Genomic DNA, 22,857 nt, shown 5'->3' on the forward strand with positions numbered 1-22,857 from the left:
ACAAAAAATAAGTTCTTTAGATCGTGGTAGAGTTTATGCATAAGTTCTGTGTAAAATCATGTGTAAAATACATTGTATAAACAATGAAAACACCCTTAGTTAACTGAAGCAAATACATCTCCTGTAGGAATAAGTGGTTGACTCTGGCTGTCTAGCGGAAATAATTTAAAACAAAAGACACAAGAAAACACTGAAGTAAATTTTTTCTCATCAAAAGAAGTTAGCAATGTCACTTTCCAATCAGTCTGTTGAAAAATTATGCAAGAATCTTCTTGTTCTCATTTAACATTCATAATTAGTCTACATACTGATCATACTGCTGAATAGTTGGGTTGTGTATGTTTTCTAAAAACAGTAATCAAAGTCAGTAATTGACTAGATCAAGAAATGTTCCTGGAATACAAAATGAGATGTGTCATTACTAAAAGAGACTTGGTTTTCCTTTATAAGTTATTGCAATGAACTTAAGTCTTTTCTCTGTAATGCTATATTACTGTGGTAATATTTAAGGGGGTTGTGGTAGAAATTTAAGACATTTGTTTTTGGATAGTTTGACTGCTTCAGAATTTGACTTTTTGGTAAATGCCATCTAATATTCATAGTCTGCTTTAATACTTGCTGTATTCCATGTAATATTTAGCACAATGTAGCTTAGTACCAGTAATTTCGAATTTAAATAATCCAACTGCTTTTTTCTTAGCGCTCTCTCTCTCTCTCTCTCTCTCTCTCTCACACACACACACACACACACACACCCACACCCACACCCACACCCACACAATTGACTGTTAACAACAATTTTAATTTCTGTGATAGATTAATAAAATATTAATCTGAGAATGAGCCATGAAATCCAACAGAACGTACATGAGATGGGATGTAAGAAAGAACAAAAGATGTTCTAGATATTGTATATACATACATGCATACATAAAACCTTTATTAGGCATAATACCAGTATAACAACCAGCATTATCCAGACAAATGTTTCATACATAAAACCATCGCAGGTATTATTCCAAAATTCCTAAAAGGAATCTAGCTACAGAAGTTAAAATCACAGAAGAGGAGTTGTTTAATAGGAATATAACTTTCCCAGCAGCGGAGTATTCCGTAAACTTAACAGGAAGGAGAGCCAAGAGCCTGGTCCTAGCTCCCTCATATTTGGGACAGTTGAGCATTATATTGCACCACTGTAGTACTGTGGGAACATTTCCGCTCTTGCGAGTCAATTTTAAGAAACCTCCCTTGGAGTACGGAACAAGGGAAGGAATTACAATGAGCTCTAGTGTGTATCTATCTATGCTTGGGCTCTTGGAGTATACTCAAATAATCTGCCATCTGGTTGGTTTTAAATTTAATATTGAAAAAGAGGGGGGAGCAATTACTTTGCGCTTCTTCCTGTAGAACTTGTAGCTCCTGGTCAAGAAGTCGCCTTTTTAATTGAAAAAAGAGTTCGGAAGGAGGTAGCATTTGCAAAGTATCCCAGGAAAATCCCAGGGAAAGTATTTTAATTTCAACTGCCCGCCACCACTTAGCTCCATGGAGCTGGGGGAGGATATGATAGGTAAGGCTACCAGTGTCCAAATTAAAGCACAGGCGAACCCAAAACTTTAAGGTAGCCAGCCAAGCTTTCGTAACAAGAAGGTGTTGTCCCACTTCCAAATAGAGTGCAGCACAAGGGATGCAATGTGGCACTCCGAATATTTTGTATAAGAAGGCTGACTGGATCCTCTCAACTCTTTGATTCCAAGCATTAATCCACAAGGGGATCCCATAGAGCAATTGGGGAATCACTTTCATATTGAAAACTCTCACTGTGGCAGGGATAAACCTATTACCTTTTGTAAAAAAAAGTTCTCCATACCCGCCACAGTAGCTCTACAAGCTGTCATAGCTAGGTCTTTGTGATGGAAAACAATTCCTAGATATTTACAGAACTTAACTTGTTCAACCGATGCACCATCTAGCATCCATCTGCTGGGTTTATAAGTGTTAGCAAACACAACCACTTTAGATTTGGCAGGATTGATGGATAATGAATTCCGTTTACAATAATCACTGCATTTGGATAACAGGCAATTTAGGCCTCTCTTCATTCTAGAGAGTAATAGTTCATCATCTGCAAATAAAAGCAATGATGGGGTCACACTACCAAAGCTGGGACAAGATGAATTGACCGATTTTAGGTCAAGGGACAAATAATTAATGAACAGGTTAAATAGCAGGGGGACCAAAACGCAACCTTGTTTGACACCTTTGGAAGTTTTAATTTTTGGCGTTAATTTTCCCAATGGATCACATCTCACTTGGAGAGTGGTATTTGTATATAGAGCTTTGATAAGGGCGAGCAGCCCTTATCAATACCCATTTTCGTAAGTTTTTCCCACAAAAGTTCCCTGTTCACCGAATTAAATTGTATATGATCAAAAATAAAATGAGGTTGGTTCAAGTGTCAAGATTTGGTTCAGGTGTCAAGAAGCAGCTGAACTAGAGCAAGTGTAATCAGTGAAACATCAGTATTGTTTCTTATAATATAGCATCCTTTATAGTTAATTCCTTTTCCAATAAAAAACAGATCTGGGGGGGGGGTCATTACCTGCCCCTTAGGCTTTCTACTCATGCGCTGGAGCTATTTTGGTTAGAGAAAATGAGGGAGAGGAGAATGCTGAACCAACAGTTACACAATTAGTTCCTCTCTGTTGCTGTGTGGCTGTAGGGAAGGGTGAGATGGGTTGTGGGAATCCAAATTGATGTTTAAAAAACACTGTCTGGTTTGGTCTTTACTCAGCAAGTAAATTTAGTTATTTAAAAAACTCCATCCCCAATTCCTTTCTAGTGTTGTTAATTTAAGGTGTACAGCATTTACCGTTTGCTCATTGTTTTGCTTTTTTAAAGGGCCTTTGTGTTCCATTTGTCACCAGAGAGACATTTGATCAACTATTGGGATTATTATGTTTTCAGATGGATGCTAGTGTTTTACTTGTTTCCAGAATGGCAAGTACAGAACCCCGATATAAGGCCCACTCACTCTGACCAATTGAAATCAGCAATGCAATGTTACACATTATGTTGACAAGGAGGCTTTAAGATCATAATCTGTGAGATTTTTAAAAATCCAGCCTGATACCCTGGATTGGGTTATTTAGGTTGATGTTAATAGAAGATGTTATATAGCTTTTGATTTTGAGAAGTTGTCAGCGGTCAAAAATAACTTGCTTGGTATTGTCACATGTACTTTTATTGCAAGATAGAGCCAGGACACCCCAAATTCCTTGTGAGAAGCTGTTTGGGTTCTTCAACTATTTTTCTAGGGGCATAACTTTTCTACCGTTCTGATGTGCTACCATACCATTTCCTGTTCACCGTGCTCCTTCCATGCTTCTGCAGACATTCTGTGTTTCTTTTGACCCCATTCCCAGATGCCTAAAGGAAGTCAAAAGGTTAACTCACTATGTCTTCAAGTCATCCACCAAACTTCTCCCTCTGCCACTTGCTTTTCTGTTTTCTTTATGTTCTTTTGGGCTTTGTTTGGAGATCTGAGGGTTGTGTTGGTGTTTTGCTGCTCATAGAGCATATGTTGTATTTTGTGATCTTGAAAACAAGCCAGTGTGTGACGCGCTGTTTTGTTCCTCTGTATTTTGTGATCTGTAAATATTTTCTGACCTGTGCTTTATTACCTTTCAGTGTATAAAATGAATTGGTCTGTTCACTAAAAGGTGTCACTGAGTTATAAATGTACCTGTATTTATGCAGTTGCTTACAAATACAAATACTATTGCTGTTATAAAAATGTTCTTTTGGCCTTTTGATTGTTTGAAGTTTAGATGATTAGTAAGGGTTTTGTTTTCATTTGCTTGACCTCTCTGGTTATTTTAATTTGTTGGCAATATAGTTGAAATAACTCTGTTTAGCAAAGCGTAAGACCACTTCTTTCAACTTCTGGTTTTTTGGCACACCTTTTCATTCATTTTTTCATTTTGTATGCACTGTAGGTTGAACTTCAGTTTCAGTTAAACCGCTTACCACTCTGTGAAATGCATTATGCATTGGACAGGATCAAGGACAACAATATTCTCTTTCCAGATGTCAGCTTGACTCCCACAATACCTTGGAGTCCCAACAGGTACAAAAATGCAAACACTTCAATACCGGAACCTGACATATTGATATTATATTGAATAACTTGTAATAGATGATTCAGGCATGCCCTTACACCAGAAGTGCATCTTTGAATGTCTGTGTATTGCAATAACTGGGAGAAAAAGGGCTGTAAATGGCTAACATCTTCTGAAACATTAGGATTTCAGCTTTTAAATTTTTTTCTGACATCAAAAGTAACTTGCAATGAGCTGCATCCTGTGTTACAGAAGCAGCTTTAGAAACCAGAAACCAGTAACAATAGTTATGCTTACCAATTGCTCAGGGCTGGAGTGAGGGGGAACTGCTCCTGGGTCATGCGCGCACCCTGTGCCCCTGCCCGCCACGCCCTGCACCAGCGCATGTCTGGGTTCATCATGCACCCATGCTGATCGCAAGTGATGTGTGGGTTCTATTAGTGGAGTTTTTTTTTCATGAAATGAACCTTTTGGTGGAAGAAATGTATTCCAAGGGAAAGTTTTGTACCATTAGAGGATCTTTGTATCACGTGTGCACCTAAATAATTAGCTTAGCATCCTGCTGTGTCCCAAGGGGTTCTGTCTATAATAACTTGCCAAAATATGCTTTGCCCGTCCAAAATTCTTTCAAGTGGAGTAGCAGTGACCTGCTTGTGAACAGTAGGAATATCAATGACTGAACCTCTAGATGCTCCAAGCATATACCCTCCAGTTTAGGAGATGAACTGACCTACTAGATCACTGGAGTATAGGATGCTGAATAATTAATAAACCATTGAGAGATTTTATTGTGCCTGTATATTTTAGTTTGCATGGATTCTGGAGGCCAATAAATCTAAACTGGCATGCCCATTGTCTACCTTTCTAGCTATACCATACCTGGACTGTTAGGGCAAAGCTGGATTTTATTCTTTGTTGTGGCCCTGTGCGGGGTGTGGGGTAGGGTGGGGGTGTTGCAAGGCTCAGGCCTACTGAGATTTTTTTTTTGCAGTGATGTAAACTGCTGGTCCAATCTTAATGTTCTTGCTTCTTTCTGGTCCTGAGCCCTCCTAGGAAAATGTACCAGGAAACTAGTGCTCATCCTCAATGGATGTTTTCCTACTTGCAGTTGTGCCAATCAACCTCACCTCCCATATTCAGGGGATATGGCTATGCAATGCTGAATTATATACCAGAGTTCCTGCTTCACTATTTGTTTCAGTGGAAAAGTTCAGTAAAAAGGAATGTAGCTACTGTTGCAAAAAGGGAATTCCCTGTACAAAATAGAACTCCCATACATAAGGTGACCAGATGGTCCCCTTTGTGAACTGGGGCGGGCAGGCGGGCGTGACGTTACCGCGCTATGCGTCTTGCCCAACCGCAGGCCTTACAACCTTCTGGGAAGCTCCCGTTTCCGCTTTCCCCTGTCACAGAGGCGAGGAAGCCGAGGAGCACCCCAGAAGGCCGTGCGCTCCTGCGGCTGCACGTGCAGGAGGCTGCTGCACTGCCTTGCACCCCAGAAGGTAGTGCGGCAGCCTTCCAAAAATCGGGACACTTGAAAAAACCCGCGGGATGCGGGACAAATTGTTTTAAGGTGGGACTGTCCCGCCAAAAGCGGGACGTCTGGTCAGCCTACCCATACATGTAAAAAAAATCACTGAATCAAAACATTAGTTTCAATGAATGTATATTGCTTTGAAGAAAGCAAGAGATGTTTATTGAATTCATACAGTGTGCTGTGCTCTGGGTTTTTAATTTGTTATCTGAGACAGCCTGCTTGTGGACAGAAACTAGGGTTTTGGGTAGGAGGGGGTCTCAATCATTTGCTAAAGACTGCCTACTTTCCGTGAAAATAATGATATTTTATAGACTACTCTCTTTTCCCATGACTTTACAATCCAGGAAACATATATTTTTCCTTTCAGCCCCAAACAAACTTCAGCAGTCTTTTTTGGGTTAGAAATTACCTCAGTGAGGTAGGGTTGAGGAGAAAGGGTGAGCTTTCTCCTGGTCAGTCCAGGGGTTTGAGGCAGAGGTCAACTGCTTAGCCAATCTCTCATTCAATTTTATTGTGAAATTTCCCATCCTAAATGACAAATTACAGATAGAGAAGAAAACTGTCCTTTCCCTTTGTCCTGGGAAACTTTAGGAGACAAACAAAGGGTCAGAGATAAGGAGCCTTCCCACTGGCTTTACCTTTGGAACAAATATTTTGAGAACAGAAAGGGGAATGCAGAGGCAACTCCCTTGACCTGCTACTGCCTTACTGTGTTATCCTTGTCCCTATTTCTGAAAGCTGTTCTTCAAAATGTTACCACAGGATGACTATGTAATAGTAATAGTTTCTAATAACCTAGTACATTTTCCAGGTGTTTTGAACATCTGGTTTTGAAGATAATAATAAAGGGCACAGAGATGGTAATAAAGGGCACCATGGTCTACTTTCCATGGTAGCCTACTTTTCTTTAAAACAGTCCTTTCACAATTATTTTCTATATACTCAATACCTCACAGGTAAAGATTTTACCACCTCTTCATAGAAAATGTATGTTGCTAAGCCACAGATATATGCTGAACGTTTTTGGGGATGAGTGGGATGGAGCCTAAGTCTGTCTTCCTTGTTCACCCTCTGTGGTGAGGAAAGAGGAGGTCTGGCTGATCACCTCCCAAAGTCGTTACAGCCATCACTGTTGCTCAGTGTACAGTTTGTGAGCTCTTGTAGAGAATCTAATGTATAATTGCGAGTACTGGAAGATCCATTACCATGAACTCTGCATTCATCAATTTTTGCCTTTCTGGTTCCTGATTGAACAAGAGGATGCACATTCAGAGTTCTTGTTTCTGAATATGCATCACCTTCACTGTTTTAGAGTGATGATTTGCAAACAATTTCATATTTCCTGTACAATTGTAAATAATCCCTCTAACGTTATAATAGATATTGTTTTACTCGAATAAATAAAATGCTCTTTTTAAAATTTGTGCTCCCCAAACATTGAGCTGTTGGGGTTTTTTTTGCATAAATCTTGTTCATTTTTCATTTTTAAAGTAGTCAGTGACCTTTGCTGTCTTAATGCAGATATAGCTATTTATGTCTTGAGTTTCTATACTTCTTGACTTAACTCAAGATGATTTTTGCTTCTAGTTTTTCTTTCTATTTTGGTTTTCCATCCATATCATCTTTCTAGCACTTCATTCATAGCAGCCTTATGCAAAAAGAATTCAATAAATACCTCTGTTTTAACCCCTTACACTTCATGCACATTTTCCAAGTCCATGAAGCTAACACTGAGGTAGATCGCATTACAGAAGTATGACCATATGTGCTTCAGTGACAGGTGTTTTCTACTTTCTGAATCTACTTTTAAATCTGTCACTGGGCATTCCAAAATTGCATGTAGAAATTAACCTCTTAAGTACGGCAGATTGTCACTAGAGTTGGTTCCTGTTCTTTTGGTTCTCATTCATTAATTTAATTAACACATTCACTAGGTCTCTGATGCAGATTTCTTGTGTTTAAAATTGTTGTTTGAAAGAGCTTATCCAGTTCTTCAGTGACTGCAAGTTTTTTGAGTTATACTTTACAAGTCCTATTAATCTGTTTTGGACTTAAATTTCATGGGACAGAATGATGACTTTGTTAGATTCAAAATTTATTGAGGTACAGTATATAGAAAGTGAAAGATAAACAAGTGTTTGTTTTGTTTTGACTTCTGCAGAGCTTTCGATGGAGCTGTTTTTATATATGTTATGAACAGGCTGAGATGACATGGTAATGGGTGGATTTTTACAATATAGGAGGTTTAATCCCAGTTGGTATAACTACTACGTGTGTCACAGTAACATTATCATTTATCCCTATTAGTAGTTGAAGTTCATTTGTCGGAACAACTTGTTTTGAACCTGTCTCTGAATGATTGTAATTTCATTTTAATTCGTAGCATATTGGTATTGCTAAATGTCATGCTTTCTATTGTACAGACAGTGGGATGAGCAGTTGGATCCTAGGCTCAATGCAAAGCAGAAGGAGGCTGTTCTGGCTATCACAACTCCACTCTCAATACAGTTGCCTCCTGTTCTTATCATCGGTCCCTATGGGACAGGCAAAACCTTCACTTTGGCTCAGGCAGTCAAGCATATACTTCAGCAGCAGGATACTAGGTGAGATGGGATGATATGTAGATATTTAATTGGAAGGCAAATGCCACAGTTTACATAAAGGAAAGATAGCAGAATTTCCATCCAGCTTTAAAAGAACCTTCCCATCCATCATTGTTTTGTGTATATGTTCAGGAGAGAATTTGACAGTCTAAAGGTGTAGTAGCATATGTTTAGAAGAATTATTTAAAATTGGCGACATATGGAATAGTTACATTGAATCATATTTAGAAAGCTGTGCACTGTGTAGACTTGTAATGGCTATCTTTATTTTAAATCTACTCTACCTAAAATGTAAAAAATGATTTTAAAAGCTGTGTTGAAAGTTTAAATCTTCCCACAGAAATTAGTTAGAAGCATCATTGAACCATTAAATTCACATACTAATTTCATTAACAGAAATGTGTGGGGAAGATGGTCACTATCTCTTTTTTTGTATTTTTACTGCTTTGAATGGTTTTCTGTTTCTTCATTGCTTTTTTATTTGCACCATTTATTCCAGCAGGATTCTCATTTGCACCCATTCTAATAGTGCTGCTGATCTCTACATAAAGGATTATTTACATCCATATGTAGAAGCAGGCAATCCCCAGGCGAAACCTCTCAGGTATTTTTTTAAGGCTTATTATGTATCTATATTATATCTTAAGAAAAGGTGTCTCTTCTAAATATTGTTTAAAAATCAGAAATTCCAAACTTATTGGCGTGTAAAAACTGCTTTCATATAAATTTAGACAAAAAAATGTCGAACAATGTCCGTGTTAATTTCAAGTATTAAAGATAAAGACATCCTTTTTTAAGCCTTTCTTGTGTGGATATGTATGCTTTTAGTAGCTGAACAAAAGTTTATATGGTCTTTTAAAATGTCAAAGATTCCCCCTTCCCTTCCAGCCTGTAGATAAGAATTGTATTTTACTTTGGAAAAACAGCTTTTTAAAGAGAGACAGAAAGAGAAATGTGTGTAAATTAGAACATTTGGAGTCTTGTGAAATTAGTTCAGTAGCAAGCCATTTGTGTGTAAATCAACTTGTCATGGGTATTGGTGCAGTTAGGAAAAGAAAAATAATGGAGAAGGAGAATTTGAGCTTACACATATGTACAAGTATTAAAAAGTAACCTTCTGGTTTTAGAAAAAAATTAGCAATAAAACCACAAATTTATGTAAACTGTGAATCCATTTAGCAGCAAATACTGCATTAAGATTTGAATTACTCCTTTATACTAATGTTATGACGCCAGGGCATTAATCAGTCATGGACAGAGTCTCTCTGCAAGCAAATGTTTATATATAAACAAGACAAAATTAATCCGAGGTAGCAATATGATCTAGTGCTGTGTAATTAAGGTTGCTAGTCTTCTGCCAAGTTCTTGCTTCTCAGGGACTGCCTTGGAATCCAAATGCACAGAGTTCCTTCACAATTCCATAGAAACAGAGAAGGCTGGCAGGGAGTTCAAGGGTCATCAACTCCAACCCGTTCCCAGAAGCAGCAATGCTTAGACACTCTTAGATATATAGTCAGATTATCTCACTATTTTTTTTATTTAGGTTGTGACTTGACTACAAGCACCATAGTTGGGAGAGTAAAGCCTGGTCTACACATGTAGCATAATAAGAGGGTAGTGTTCTGAGGTGAAGAATAGACTTTACCACTTTGCACTACAGGTGGGAAGATCATGTTTTTATTATGGTCCCATGTAAAAACTTACTTCAGTTTGTTTGAAGTGGTATCTCAGTGAGAAAGAGTTCTAGCCTAGTGTTTCATGTGGTAGGCTAGTTTTCCACTACAAGGTCTGAAAAATATAATCCCTCACCAGCAGTCTGATATGAGGCTGTTCATTCTGCTGTTCATCACCTCAGTTGCCTCATTACCAACTCATTCTGCTTCTTGTCTAGACCAGGCCTAAGTCAGATTCTGAACTTCCTGGAGTATTGGAACATATACCTGATTTTTTTCTGAACTAAAAGAAGCCTGCCCATTGAGGTCTTTTGTCTGTCCATCTTCTGGCCAGGGTGCACTGTGTTGTGCCCTGGACTTGGGGCTTTTGGTTGTTACCCACTTCTTTGGATTGGCCTCCTTTCTTGACTTCAGGAGTGGCTGCAACATAATTTAATTAAAAGGGCATTTGGTCTGTGCTAAGCAGTTTTCTGGGTGGAATTATTACTCTAGGAGTATGTCTTTGCTGCCTATTTATTGCCTTGAAGGAGATTTGTTAATTATGTTATTGATTTGATAATTTTAATGTTTGTTTTGAATGTTGTTACACATCTTCCATCTGCAGTAGAAGAAAGATAGGCCCTGAAGTAGGTAAAATAAATGTAGGCTGATCTGTTGGCAAGGGGGTTGATAGGTCCGGCTTATGATATGATGGGAATTGTTTTAGAGAACCAAAAATTTTACATGTAGAGGATAATGTTTCTTGTATAAAAACTGATTTTATGTTTGAGTTTTTAGCTTTGACCTAAGTGCAGAATTTCTCGATGCTTGCTATACACTCAGCTGAAGGGTGGGGGGAGGGAGGGGTGGGGATTTTTAATGGATGTTGTTTATGGACTGTTTTTAAAGGATGTTTTTATTGTGTTTTTTATGTTTTATGTTTTTAGGATTCTAATGTTTTTAAGGGGGCTTTTAACCCTATTATGTAAGTTGCCTTGGGACTTCAGTATAGGACGGGGTATAAATGGAATAAATAAATAATATAATTTGGCCTTGGGGAGAGAGTCAGTTTGAATAGGATGAAGAAGCCACTTGAAAGAGATTTTAAAGGGCTTAGTGACTAAAGGTCAGGAAGTGAACAAGGCACAGAGTGGTTAGACCTTAGTTCTGTTTTCATGGTAATTTTGTACTTTCCTCTGCTACTACAGTGTTGTTACCTTGAAACCCTAAGAGAGCTGCAATAGCCAAAAAGCAGGGTCTGGACTGAATTTCACATTCAGATTTGATTTTAAGCAGTTAAGTCTTTAGATGTTATTTTCTAGTTTGAATATAACTGTCTAGTAGTTCTGCAGATTTTTAATATGAGATTTTTAATATTTGATTTTTAATATTTTTGCATATGAGGAGATTGAAGATAACTCTGTTTATTGGTAGAGTTCTCACTTATTTTGTCCTTTATGACAGGAGTTGTCTCTCTTTTTAAAAAGACTAAAGCCCTTTGGATGTTTGTTTCTAAATTTTAAAATATTCCAAAATAATAGAGATCTTGTTAAACAACTGTGAAAAGCAGCAAGAGGATAAAGTGAAATAAGTGTTATATCACAGTTAGTTGCAAGACAGCTATGCTAGACATCTAGTACAAAACCATATTAGTTCATTACACAACCTCAGTTAAGTGGAATGCACTTTTTTCATCATTGTTTCAACATTGCTAAATTCAAGGACACGCGTTTGCAAAGAATTGTGAGTTTTTAGAACCTCATTGGTATACTGAGATTGTATTAAAATTGGTAGTTAATATTTACTGTAAAACCTACAGCATAAAACCAAAAGTTGATAATTGGCAAGCAAAAAGAGAATTGTTAGAAATCTTTTTGAGTTAATTGATGTCTGAGATATGCTACAAGATAGCATTTGCAATTTTTAGCAAAAGATAACAGAGTTACTGATGAAAATTTCCAGATTCAGCAATGTTACCCAGATGACCTACACATGGATATACCCCAACTATCAGAGCACATTCATTTTGTGTGTTAGATGCAGGCATTGGATGATGAATGTATTATGGAAAGAATCATCACTATTATGTATTTAATTAGCAAATTGAATACAGTGTTGGAAACACATATGCACACACTAAATAAAAGTCCTACAGATCCTAACTTCTACTAAATACAGTACTAATCTAAGCAGATATTACTAATCTACAGAGATTTGCGGGAGGGGGATAGAGAAGAGAAAAAAGAACAAAAAAGGAATACCAAAAGTGAACTCCCGTAAGGTTAATCATAGGAAGGGGAAAGCAGTGTAGGTAAAGGTGTTCAATTAAATTCTTGTGGTCCAATGTAAAGGGCTCCTTAAAGGTCCAACATTTGTAGTGAATATTCTATTGCAAAAATTGTTTGAAAGAAATTGATGGACTTTTGACAGTAAAATTGGTAAGAAATTGATGGACTTTTGACAGCAATATTGGTAAAATGCTGAAATATTAGTAGTTAAGATTATATATGATTTGAATACACATTGATGACTGCCATTTATCAGCCTTAGATGTGCAATGCGTTTTTGATACATCCCATGTTACATTGCACCCAATCCTGTTGTGTGTTTGGGTGAATACAAAAAATAAAGTGCCATTTCTTGTGCCATGAAGTCACAACTGATTCATGGTGACTCCATTGGATGTTTGAGGCAAGAGACATTTGGAGGTGGTTTTCCATTTGCCCGGCTCCATGTCATTCCCCCTAGTGTTTCTTGGAGGGAGCTTATCCAAATACTGTTGGAAATGTAGACATTTTTGCAGGGGCGTACCTAGGCAAACTGGTGCCCGGGGACAAAACCTGAGTTTGGCGCCCCCCTCCCCGCCCGGCGTATGGGCTGCCACCCTCCCCTACCATGACCAAACAATGATTTTTGTACCAGCTCACAAAACACCTCCCCCTCCCATCAAAACATACATGGCTCTCTCCCCACCAACTGTTTTCCTAATTTCCTAATCACAACAACCCTATGAGGTAGGTTGTTAGCCTGAGAAACAACTCCAAGCCAGTGCAAGTGGGTATTAAGCATGTAAATCTCTCACAAATCACCCCCAGCAAAACATTTACCAAACAAATGTCAACATCATCTCTCACAAAACACCTCCAGTTGAATCCACCCACAAACAGCATCACTTTCAATGGTGTTTAAGCTAGGGAGCTCTGATTCTACTTTTAAACCTACCTTAAAGGGAGAATCAGGGGACCCCAGTTATAACAAAATTGAAAGTGATGCTGTTTGGGGTTGGATTCTCCCCCACCCTGAAACAGCATCACTTTTGAGAGTTGGAGATTCAGATGAAACAAACTATGAATTCAGCTGGAATCTGGGCAGAATTTGGGCATTTTTGGACAAAATTGTCCGATTATGTCCTGCCCAATATATGAACAAAATGCGAATGCAAGGTATTCTGGGTTTTTTGGGGGGGTATTTTTTTTGGTGTTTTTCGGCCTGCAGGGAGCGCATTTTTAAAGCTAGCAGCACCATGATTTCAGGGCATCATCCAGAGACTGCTCTGATGATACCACCCGAGTTTGGCGATGTTTGTTTCAGGGGCAGCAAAGTTATGGACGCCCAAATGGAATGCCCCCATCCCCATTGTTTTCAATGGGAGCTAACCTGAGATGGGGGCTACCCATTTGAGGGACCATAACTTTGGTCCCCCTGAACATAACTTCACCAAACTTGGGTAGCATCATAAGAATAGTTAATAGATGATACCCTGAAATTTTGGTGTCACTAGCTTTAAAAATACACCCCTTCCAGGCACCCCAAGAAATTTGCCCAAGATTCTTTGCTTTGCAGTGACTTTGCTCCATTGTAGCTAATGAGGAATTTCTGAGGCAGGCTGCACATTTTGAAGATAGAGGCTCCAGACTTTCAAGGTGGCTCCAGGAGGGTCTCCTGGTAATAGCATCCAAGCTTGGTGAGCTTTGCTTCTGGAGTGGGGGGGGGGAGTTGAGAGAGTTCTGAGAGAACTCAGCCCACAGGCTTTCATGTGCAGGAGCGGGGAAACAAAATAAGCCTTTTGGGGGCCCATAGGAGTGAACCCCAAGAAGCAAGGGTCTCTAAGCCTGGATGCTATTACCAGGAGGCCCTTCTAAACCACCCTGAAAATCTGGTGCCTCCATCTTTAAAAATGTGCAGCCTGCCTACACACTCAGAAATTCCCCATTGGCTACAATGGAGCAAAATCACTGCAAAACAAAGAATCTTGGGCACATTTCTTGGGGAGGTTATGAAAGAGTGTATTTTTAAAGCTAGTGACATTAAAATTTCAGGATATCATCTGTTAACTATTCTTATGATGCCACTGAACTGGTGAAGTTATGTTCCAGGGGACCAAAGTTATGATCCCTCAAATGGGTAACCCCCATCTCGAGTTAACCATTGAAAGTAATGAGGTTGAAGTCACCCAGGTCCTTAACTACTAAATAAACATCACCAAATTTAGTGGTATCATCAGGACAATCTGGATAATTACTACTGTCAGGCTGATGTTGCTAGCCTTAACAATGCGCCCCTGCACGGAACGTGAAAAAACACTTAAAATTTTTTAAAAACCACAAACGACCCTGAAATGTTGCCCCCCCCACATGACCAAATGAGGGGCGCCCGGGGACATAGGGTACCCCCTGTCCCTAGGCAGGAACGCCACTTCATTTTTGAGTTTCAAGAGTAATCTGTGACACTGTGGTGGATAACTTGCACACACAGAGCAGATCATTCACCAATATGAGTTAAACGACAGACTACAGATAAGATCATTTGTATGTCCCAGGAATTAAGGATTTAGCAGTCTGGAAAACATTCACCAATTTTACAGGTGAAGCCATGGCAGAGAACTCAAAATGGATACAGTTATTATGCAGAACAAAATAATATTTCTGGAGACTATCTTCCCATCCCCCTGCCTCAAGAAAGAGGGAACTCTCTAAAATGCATAAAAACCTGGTCAAAGTGATTAATTGTATTATTTCTTGTGTGTTTACAATGGTGTGGTAAACACTGTAATTCCAACCTCTACAAAAGTCAGTATGTACTGGTTTTCAGCAGTCATTGCCAGAACATGAGACTTATTGTCCTTGTAAATTCTAAATTTAAATTAATATTAGACAGAGTTAACCCTTGCAAAGCTTATGTGGAGCTAGTGAGCCCAGCACTATGCATATTTACTCAGAAATAAAACCTGTGAAAGGAATTAAAAACAGAAATAAAACCATCTGTTTGGCATAACAAACTGGCATAGCTATATATAGAGGCAGCTCTACTTCTGAATATTAGATGGTGGGGACAAAAAATAAGGAAGGAATGTCCTCTTCATGCTTTCTATGTAAAGCCAAGGCTGAGTTGGAAAACTTTTATCAGTGTTCGGGGTTTTTCCCCCCCAAGGCATGTGAAATTGTTAATGGAGTTTTCTAATGGTCTTGCCACTGAGAAATCCCACACCTCTTATTTATTGTACATGTAATTTGTCTTCTCACCTCCATCATAAAGAACCTGACCTCTTCTCACCTCCATCATAAAGAATCTGACCCTCATAGGTGTATTATCCAGTCCTCAATCCAAGAACATCTTCCCCCTCATGTTGCTCCTTGCCCTTGTTCTGCTCTGTCTCGGAAGGGAAAGTACTCCTCAGGACACAGAGTCCCCTATTCCATGTTGTCAACCCCACTTATCTTACTGTTTGGATCTGTACTTCAGTACAGTTCTTTGAGCGATTGCCATGTTGAACAATTGCCATGCCAAGACCTCCAGTTTGACTATTAGGACAACGTCTGGGTTCCAATGAATCTCCACTTAGTTCCATTCAAGTGGAAGTAGGCTCTTACCCTGCAGATGATTCAGACATACCTTCAAATCCAGAAGAGGTCCACTCCAGTAATGGGATTCAGCAGGCTCGCACCACTTTGGCAGAACCAGTTGTTAAAATGGTGCTTGTAAACAAACAGTTGTTAAATTATTTAAATCCCACCACTGGAACTGGTTGTTAAATTATTTGAATCCCACTACTGGCTTGCATTTAGTTATGACCAGCCTGCTTATGACGACAGAGAGCCAGACTCTACCTCTGAATCTTTATCCAAGGATATCATGCTGAAAGCATCAATATACTCGCCTAGTGTAGAGTTATGTACACCAGAAATACGGGACCTATTACCTTCCTAATGATGGAAGGCCTACTGGAAGTCACAGCTGAACCTTGGCTACGTCCGCCATTGGTCGCCTTCTGTTAGGTGTACTGAAAACAATGCTAGAACCCAGCAGGAAGGATGTTCTCTCCTATTTCAACATCTCATAACTAACTTCATCATAGACCACATTCAAGGGAAGAAGCATGCTCAGCGTTCAGCTCGTATTGGCAAGGAAAGCCACAAATTCTGAAGACTAAGATTACAGCTAAGCATTTAGGGGTGATTACCCCTTTCACTGCTAAGACGAAACCCAATCACCTACTGAAGTATTTGGCCATCAGAGGAAGAGGTGTTACCCTTAGTATCCACGTAGGTCTCCTTATATACCTACTGACCAGCTATCCTTTCAACAGAAGAAAAGGTTCCTCATGTTAAGGGGCAAACCCAGAGCTCTATCGGCCAACCCACATCAACCTACAGAACAGGATTTTTGACCATGACAGCCCAGACCCAGCTCATCAATCAACAAAAGATCTGTATATTTACCACTGTGTTGGCAAGTTCTTTTGCAAGACCAGTGTGATAGAATTTTCCTTCCTACCAATATACTCCCCCTCTTTGTCCACCCCTCCCACCCCTCACCCCTCCTTGCAGAGATTGGTACTCTGTGTAGCAAGAAAGTGATTTTGTAAATGTTTGCAACAGTTTAGCACTCTGGGTTCTACTCAAGATCCTTAAATTAAATAGGAGCCAAAGTGCAACCTTGCTTCACACCCCTTTTGTTGAGGGTCCTACAGGATAAATGACTGTTGGTTACATCTTAATGTTAGAAAGTTTTGGTGAAGCATGCAAATAAGCACGAGTAGTCTTTGGTCTAGTGAGGGTGCTTCTATTTTTGCCCATTATCTGTCTTGGACTATATCTTTCCATGGCCAAGATAGCCATGGAAAGATAGCTGGCCGTTGTATTTCATGACTAAAAGTAATATCTTTTACAGCACTGGCCCCGGCCTGGTGGAACACCCTTCCTCCAACTGTCCGGGCCCTGCGGGACCTGGGTGAGTTCCGCAGGGCCTGTAAGACTGTGTTGTTCCACCGGGCCTTTGGAGTGTCTGGCCGCTGATATGGTGCCCCCTACTGCTCCTTATTGCCCTCTGGTTTTCAGGGCTGTTACATCAGGGTCCCCTCATATTGAGGGGCCTACCGTCCCCCCCCCCTTTTTTCTGGGGGTAGGTTTTAAATCTGAGGTTGGATGCCTGCTTTTATGCTTTTATGTATTAATTTGTTTCCGCTGGTTTTAGGTTATTTTAGTGCTGACATGAGATGGAGCTTATGTCTTTATATTGTATATGTGTTTTGCTCCTGTTGTCTCTGAATCCTTGCTGTTCACCGCCCGGAGCCCTTCGGGGATCGGGCGGTATAAAAGCCAAAAAAAAATAAAAAAATAAAATAAAAAAATAAAAAAATAAATAAAAATATAAAGTGATATGCTCCAGCCCATTCTCCTAGCTGACTTTTCTTTTTTTCTCTTGCTCATATCTTGCTATGATTTACCCAGTGCTCATGGCGAACAAAAGTTAGACATGAGCTGTCCAGACCCTTTCTTAGATTAGCAGGATGGGTTGGATAATTACAATCTAAAAGTTACAATCTAAATTTAATACCAACAAAATAGATGCTGAATGGTCATGGCAATAGAATAGAATTTGGTTCACATTTTGGTGAGTTAATTTTTGAATTCTCCTTTCTACTCATTTATTTTAGTGAACTTCCTTTAAAAATACCTTGTAGTACTGTGTTCACCTTTCTTTATTCAATTCAATTTTAATAAGTACTATTAGTAAGGGTTTCTTTAGGGCAATATTAAATGGAACAGAATTAATTAAGCAACAAGATGACATGTGCTGCTTTTAATGATTTATATGTTTACACAGGATTGAATAGTTCGCTTTAGAGCTGAATACTGCATATATATGAAATGGCTGTCTGAATTGGGTCAACAAGATTTAATTCTTTTGACTATCTGGCATGCATGTAACAGCTAGTTTATATTCAAATAAAGAAAAAATGGTTTGCACTGAAATAGACTTTACTGTGCATTCCTGCTTACATTGTGTAAAAATAGACTTGTATTTAGGCATGAATGTCTTACTGTTGCCTGTTGTTACCTCTCTGCATACTTCTCTGCTCAAAAACAGCCAAAGTCCTCTATTTTTAGGGTCTTGGAAAGGAAGAGGAGACTTCAAGGCTCATCTTCCTTCTGGTGATAATGCTGCTAGGCAGTCTGTTAGCAAGCCAGATGTTCTTCCTTTTCCTTTCCTTTGATCAGTTCCAACAAAATATTATGCTCCTGCAATCCCAGCTTTTTCTGTGGGAAACTAGATACAAGAGTAAACTTTCATGCAGCCATTCAACAGAACTGTGGCTTCTGGCGTTGCCAGCAACTACATCTCCTGTTTTTAGATTGGCTGAGCTCTTTTCTTAGGCTGCTGATTGACTCCTGTGGCAGCTGTTTAGAGTAGAATGGGACTGATTGATCCACTACATTATTAATCTTTTTATTTTCAGATAGATATTTGTTTTAAATACTTCTAATCCTTTTTTTCTCCCAGAAGAGGGACTCCAAGTATCTCATAAATATGTTCAAATCAGTTCTGGTAATGATATAGTCCAGTGGTGGCGAACCTTTGGCACTCCAGATCTTATGGACTACAATTCCCATCAGCCCCTGCCAGCATGCCAAAGGTTCGCCACCATGGATATAGTCAAAGCAAATTAAAAAATAGGAAGTTGTAACTGGAGACTTCTCACATTGCCCCTAACCTGTAAGTGTCCTTCTAATTGGTGGATTCCACGCAGCCTATGTATAATGGGTTGCAGTTATTATAAAGGAACCTGCTTTCCTTTTTCCCATTAACCTGTGTGCCCTTCACCCGTTCAGGCAGCAATTGGAGCCCATGGAAAAAAATCTGGGTTGCTTTTGTGCCTTTGCACAGAGATGATTTCTCTTTTTTTTAAAAAAATAATTCTGAAACACATGAGTAGCTGTGCAGGAATACAGAAATGAACCCCCACAGCCATGCTGGTCATCCTACACTACAGTTGACTTCACCTGGTTAACTGCGCATGTGCAACACACAAAAGAAAAAAGAAAAGAAAAAGGGACCTCCCTGCAACTGCTGGGCAATAATGAATGTGTTTCTGTACTCAGTCATACTCACTGCCACAGAGAGAAAACATGCTTTGAGGACTTTGTACCCTGTCGGGCGCTCAGAGAATTTGCCCACAACCTGCTGGGTGACCTGTACAGATTGGCGGCCAAATTCTCCCTGAGTGTTGACGGCACAGAACTTAAAGTGAGCAGGTGGAAGGGAGGGAAATAAAGCATTCTTCAACTACTGTGATATAAACGAACTGAAGGTTAACTACGTAAAATCCAAAATAGTAGTTTTCTCAACTCGCTGGAAACAGATGACATGGAAAATCAATAACATCCATCTTAATTAGGTCAAATCTTTTAAATATTTAGGCCTTAATTTCCAATATAATTTCCAGTGGTCACTACAAAGATCTTGCTCCATAACTTCCGGGAAAAGGCTGCTATCAGGTATCGCCCAATTCTATTACGGGAAGGGTTTTCAATCCATCATTGCTGCCCTGAAGATTTTCCAAGCAAAGGTGATTCCAAAGACTCTTTACGGGATCCCCATATGGATCAATGCTTTCCAACTCAGAAATTGATCCTAATCCAAGCATCATTTCTGAGAAGAGTAATGGGAGTCCCCAATGAGTATCACCTTCACTACTCTGTGTCTTGAATGTGAAAAGGACTATCCACAGTCCCGAAACCCTGGCTTGGATTTTCACAATAAAATTCTGGCTCAAAGATCCACTTTAGATCCAAGGATGACGACATTACGGTACACCTACTTAAAGATAATTCACGTCTCCAAATGGTCCAAGGCAATTACCAACAAAATTAGGAGCATTTGGAATAGATCTAACTGTCCCTTCAAAGAAACAACAATGAGAACTTTATCTTCTGCCAAATCAAAGAGACAGACTGATAGACCATGAGCCATGGGCTTTCTATTCATCCAGAATTCCAGTCTGTTCTCCCTCGAGCTTTGGGCATCCCCTTCCCAAATTATGGAGTTTTAGCCAATTACCCTAGCTTAGCTACCACTTTTACCAGTTGCCCACCATCGGGCATTTATGTTAGCCAGATTCAACAGTCTTCCTTCAGCCTCTACCAACGGAAGGTATCACCAAATTCCAAAACAACAAAGACGACACTGTTGCTGTGGCTCCAGTGACTCTCTTACCCATGTCCTCCTAGAGTGTCAAATAGAAATGCGAATCTTGGCGTCTCAGATTAATTCACCCGCTTTACTAGTGGCGAGGAAAATTTCCTGCTCTAACTCTACTGTTTGCCATGCCCGTTTTCTTCTTGGAGATTACAATGCTCATACAACACATATGGTAGCTCTATACCTGACAACCATTTTAAAGTGCTAATTTATTCCCATTTTATTACTTTTTAACTGTATTTTTTTTTAAATATATATATATATATTATACCAGTACGCACTAAAACCAAATTGGTTTTATTATTTGGCACAGAATCAAATTTTTAAATATAAAATATGATACATAAAACAAACGTAGAACTTCTTATAAAAGATAGGTATCGTCTCCAGTCTGTCTAATCTGCATGGTAGGATACCTATTGCTGTATCATTTTGCTTTTAACTTGCTAAACAGATCTATTTTTATTGCAATTTTATATTGGATTGTATTTTGCATTGATGTGTAGGGGTATTTGTTGTCGTTTGCTGTGGCTGTTTCTTTTTTTTTTTAAAAAAGGAATCCGAAGTGATTTGAGCCCCTTGGGGTCAACCGTCAGGTTATGTGGTCTGTTTCCTTGCTGCTGAACTATACTTGAGACTGAAGAATGTGTCTGTGTAAATTTTGATCTATTTATGCCAATTAAAGGTTGATAAAGATAAAGAAAGAACCTGCTGGGTGACCTGTACAGATTGGCGGGCAAATTCTCCCTGAGTGTTGACGGCACAGAACTTAAAGTGAGCAGGTGGAAGGGAGGGAAATAAAGTGTCTCCTGCCTGTTGTGTTCACGCAGTAGCACCTCCAACCTGGGATTATGCAAAAGGATCACTGGTTTAGCGATTTTCAAAAATTCCGGGTTGAGGGAAATGAAATGGGCCAAACTTGTTTTGGGAGTGAGACCTGTGTGAAGTCTCCCTGCAAATGATTTATATAACGTCCTACATGTTGTATTTGGTCGGTACAGAATTCACCATTGAGACTTTCATCGTGTTCGAAGACTTGGACCTGGAAACAAATAGGCAACCGATGCGAGGTTTTCAAGATAGAAATAATGTGGACATTGGCTGGCATCACATAATAATTAAGCTGTCACTTTAAAAAAAATCTATAGAAATTCTCAATTCAAAATTTTGTTATGTATTACAGTCTTCAAAAAACGACAGTGCATTAAAAGGATTTTACCATTTCATCTAATTAAAACAGTATTATTGGAGAGCAGTAGAGAGATAGGCAGTTCATACTAAAATGGGGTTGATTTTTGAGCGCAAAAATAACTATGTGATGGTAGTATCAGAAGTTGGCAGTCAGGGTTTTATCCTCACTGTACTTTTGAAGTTGGGTAGTTCTGAGGACTAGAGCAGTATTGTGCGGAATCTGTAGATTAGATCAAATACTTGGGGAATAGCCCTTCATGTGGTTCTTTGAAGCCTTTGGAACATACTGTTGTTCATGAAATACTGAATCAGATGCTTGTTATGATCATGGACGTTGTGCAAGAATATATAGGGAAACAATGAATATTGTAACTGATCGCAACGTGTCCTGAGCACAAGAATATGCTATTCTTTTGAAAGCAGAAACTTAGAGAAACGTTTTGCTTGATTCTACCCCCATTTTAGGAATAAGTAGCAGCTCTTCACAATTGCAAAATTCACAAGGAGACTATTTTTTCCTTGTTTTTGGCCTGAGTTTAAAAACACAAGATATTTTGTACTACAGGGAAGTTTTAATTTTTTGAAATTGTATTGGGTTAAATCCAGTCTTTCTTTTCCATCAGTGGAAGGACTCCTGTACTTTATATATTCAGTTTGCTGCTTGGCTGACTAGCACCTGTTCTTTGAACCCTTGTTCCTGCTTTGTGTTTGTAATATTGCTGTAGTTGTAGCTGTAGTCTGGATTATGTGACATTGTTTGGTGATGGTGCAATATGGTATATGGGCTTAATGATGCTGGCGTGCAAGAATCCCCTGCTGTTAGGCCCTGTCTCTGTTATCCCCTTCCCCAACTTAATCTAGAGGAGTAGGAACATTATTTGTATTGCAAAATACCAGTCTTGTAAGAATTCTGAAATCAAGCTTTGAATAATATTTAATAGGTAAATTTTGAGATCAGAGGGAAGCTGAACTCTCAACATTTCAGAAACAGTACTACGGTACTTTATGATATTTTAAAAGAGCTTTGTCATATGATAGAAAATTGCTTTGTTCTGGGAACAATGCCAGCAAACACCTGCTGCTATGTTATAGATCTTGGCAGTCCTCCAGATAGTTAAATGCCATTTTCAAGCATTTCCCCCTAATATTAAGGCTAATATTAAAGAACAAGTGGGAGACCTGCAAGGACTTAGAATGGGAATCTCATTTCCTCTCCTCCACCATTTCCTTTCTGTGGGAGTCTCATAGCATTTCCTCTTTCCCTGCTTCTTTTT

The 22,857-nt window shown here is 39.1% G+C and overlaps 1 protein-coding gene across 3 annotated transcripts in view; it reads left to right on the top strand.

Annotated features, from left to right (window-relative positions):
* The window catches only part of HELZ (helicase with zinc finger), a 185,544-nt gene that overhangs the window by 87,618 nt on the left and 75,069 nt on the right, over positions 1 to 22,857 (top strand). For 2 of the 3 annotated variants that reach the window (XM_048488065.1, XM_048488067.1), the window contains 3 exons: positions 3,996 to 4,126; positions 8,079 to 8,258; positions 8,758 to 8,862. In XM_048488065.1, coding sequence (XP_048344022.1) covers positions 3,996 to 4,126; positions 8,079 to 8,258; positions 8,758 to 8,862 — 416 coding nt within the window. The remainder of the gene's footprint in view (positions 1 to 3,995; positions 4,127 to 8,078; positions 8,259 to 8,757; positions 8,863 to 22,857) is intronic. The other variant, XM_048488066.1, reaches the window with a different exon arrangement.

Source organism: Sphaerodactylus townsendi, linkage group LG03 (assembly GCF_021028975.2).
Source record: "Sphaerodactylus townsendi isolate TG3544 linkage group LG03, MPM_Stown_v2.3, whole genome shotgun sequence".
NCBI classification, from domain to species: Eukaryota; Metazoa; Chordata; class Lepidosauria; order Squamata; family Sphaerodactylidae; genus Sphaerodactylus; species Sphaerodactylus townsendi.